Source organism: Corvus brachyrhynchos, unplaced genomic scaffold, assembly GCF_000691975.1.
Source record: "Corvus brachyrhynchos isolate BGI_N302 unplaced genomic scaffold, ASM69197v1 scaffold114, whole genome shotgun sequence".
Lineage (NCBI taxonomy): Eukaryota > Metazoa > Chordata > Aves > Passeriformes > Corvidae > Corvus > Corvus brachyrhynchos.
The window spans coordinates 4,331,091-4,333,144 of record NW_008238337.1 but is presented as its reverse complement, the minus strand read 5'-3'; the positions used below and the strand labels follow the sequence as shown (position 1 = coordinate 4,333,144).

The window sequence follows — 2,054 nt, the reverse complement described above, 5'->3', positions numbered from 1 at the left end:
CCCTGCGGGGACACGGGCTCAGCCTGGGCATGCACACACACACACGCACAGAGAGAGCAGGAGGAGCCACAAGTCCTCCCTGGAGCAAAAAGGGGGTGGTTTCCTGAGGGGAACGGCAGCTCCGTCCCTGGAATGTTCAAGGTTGGAGCAATCTGGGCTAGTGGAAGGTGTGCCTGCCCATGGCAAGTGGTGGAATGGGGTGATGTGTCAGTTCCCTTCCAACCCAAACCCAAATTCTGGGATCAAGTGCTTGTTCGTGCTGTTCCATCCTTGGAAGGGTCCAAGGCTAGGCTGGACGGAGGTTGGAGCAACCTGGGATAGTGGAAGGTGGATGATCTCCAAGTCTCCTTCCAAGCCAAACCATTCTGGGATTATGGGATTCAAACCTGCTGTGCCATCCCTGCAAGTACTCAAGGACAGGTTGGATGGGGTTTGGAGCGACCTGGGATAGAGGAAGGTGTCCCTGCCCGTGGGAAGGGGACTGGACTGGATGGTCCCTGAGTTCCCTACCAAGCCAAACCATTCTGGGATTCCATGGAAAAGGATTATCAGCAGAAGCCCCAAGGGTGATTTACCAAGTGGAATCATGGCAGGTGCAACTGAAATCAAAAATGTCTGAGAAAAAAAAGAAAATCTGTGGGTTTCTTACAACCATTTTAAAATGAAGGAAAAGAAGGCATAGAGGAAAGCAGCAGCAATGGCATTATGGCTGTTCAGGAGGATTTACATGAACCAGAGGAAGGAGATTTTCAGTTTTGCTTGTAACTTGCTCTACTCCTTCTCCCAGGACTAAAAATCACCCAAGAGATGAGCACAGGAGGTGGGACAAAGGTTACATGCTGTGACTGGACAGCCTCAGGACAAGGACAGAAGAAAGGGAGACGATTTGAAGGACAGAAGTGAAGCGAGAGGGTAAAAAAATCTCTTAACTTACCTGCACTCAGGGAATGCAGCAAGTGGGAAAGTTCCTGGGGACATTAAAAAGGAGGAGGAGGAGGAAGAGGAGGCACCATTCATGAAGAGAGGTTTGGTACCAGCTGGTTGTTCTGCATCTGCCAGAGGAAGGAGAAATTCAGGGATTTAATGCTGTTGCTAAGAACAGCAGCCCTGCTCCTGCAGTGCCTTTCACCATGGGATACTGAAGGTATTTTATTGATTTTAAATCATTACACAGATCCAGAGGGCTGGAATATCCACAGGCAATGGATATCGGATCCAAACTGGTTTTACACAGCAAATATGAAAATTCCCATTGTGTCCAAAATCCCAGCTAAAGGAATATTGAGGTGCCTGAGGACAGACCTCCTACAGGTGGATCTTCCAACTGTTTTTCAAGAATTCACCATTCCCAGTATTCCTTCTCTGCTTGTCCTGAAGCCTTGGAAGAGATCCCTAACAAGAAAAACCCTGGGACATCCCAAGTTCAACACTCCTCTGGATATAAAAGATGGGAATTCTGTGCTGTGCTTTATAATTTTTCTTTATATAGATATATATTTAGTAGGATCAAAACGAAATTATCCAAACTGAACTGTAAATTTGGGAATGGGAAAGAGATTTCTGTCCTCTTTGCAGAGCCCCACATCAAGATGCTGCTGATGGGTCGATTCTGCAGAGCAATGTTTGATCCCTGAAATGCAGAAAGAGCTGATCTATTTTACTGGCAAAGGAGGTACCTGAAGGTTTCCCTGCTCTCCCATCCTTTGTTCCAGGTGTTGTCTCCTCGGAGTTTTTCCAGCTGAGCTGCTCCTGGCTGGATTTGGGACCAGGAACCCGATATTTGTAGATGTCCATGACCAGGAATTCGTTGAACTGGACGTGTTCGTGTCTCTTCAGGGGAGTGCCTTGGTTTGACCAGCTCAGCCTTTGCAGGTGGATGCACAAACACTGGGGCAGCTTCAGGAATGTGGTCAGGAAAGGAGAATCCAAATTTTTCATGGAAAGAAACAGGTGGTGAGTCCAGGGAATAAGGAAATGCATTGCCTTTATCTCTGTGTAAGCTCAGTGGCAACAGTGTCCCTAAAGCAGGACAGTAACTCTTGTGGGATTCCTGC

General features: G+C 47.7%; 1 protein-coding gene across 1 annotated transcript in view; it reads right to left on the bottom strand.

Moving 5' to 3' along the window:
• Positions 1–6: 6 nt before the first annotated feature.
• USP30 (ubiquitin specific peptidase 30) overlaps positions 7–2,054 on the bottom strand; it is a 9,741-nt gene continuing 7,693 nt past the window's right edge. Inside the window, exons 10-11 of the mRNA XM_017734876.1 lie at positions 1,677–1,896; positions 7–1,052 (exon numbers count right to left, since the gene is read on the bottom strand). Coding sequence (XP_017590365.1) covers positions 931–1,052; positions 1,677–1,896 — 342 coding nt within the window. The 3' untranslated portion in view covers positions 7–930. The remainder of the gene's footprint in view (positions 1,053–1,676; positions 1,897–2,054) is intronic.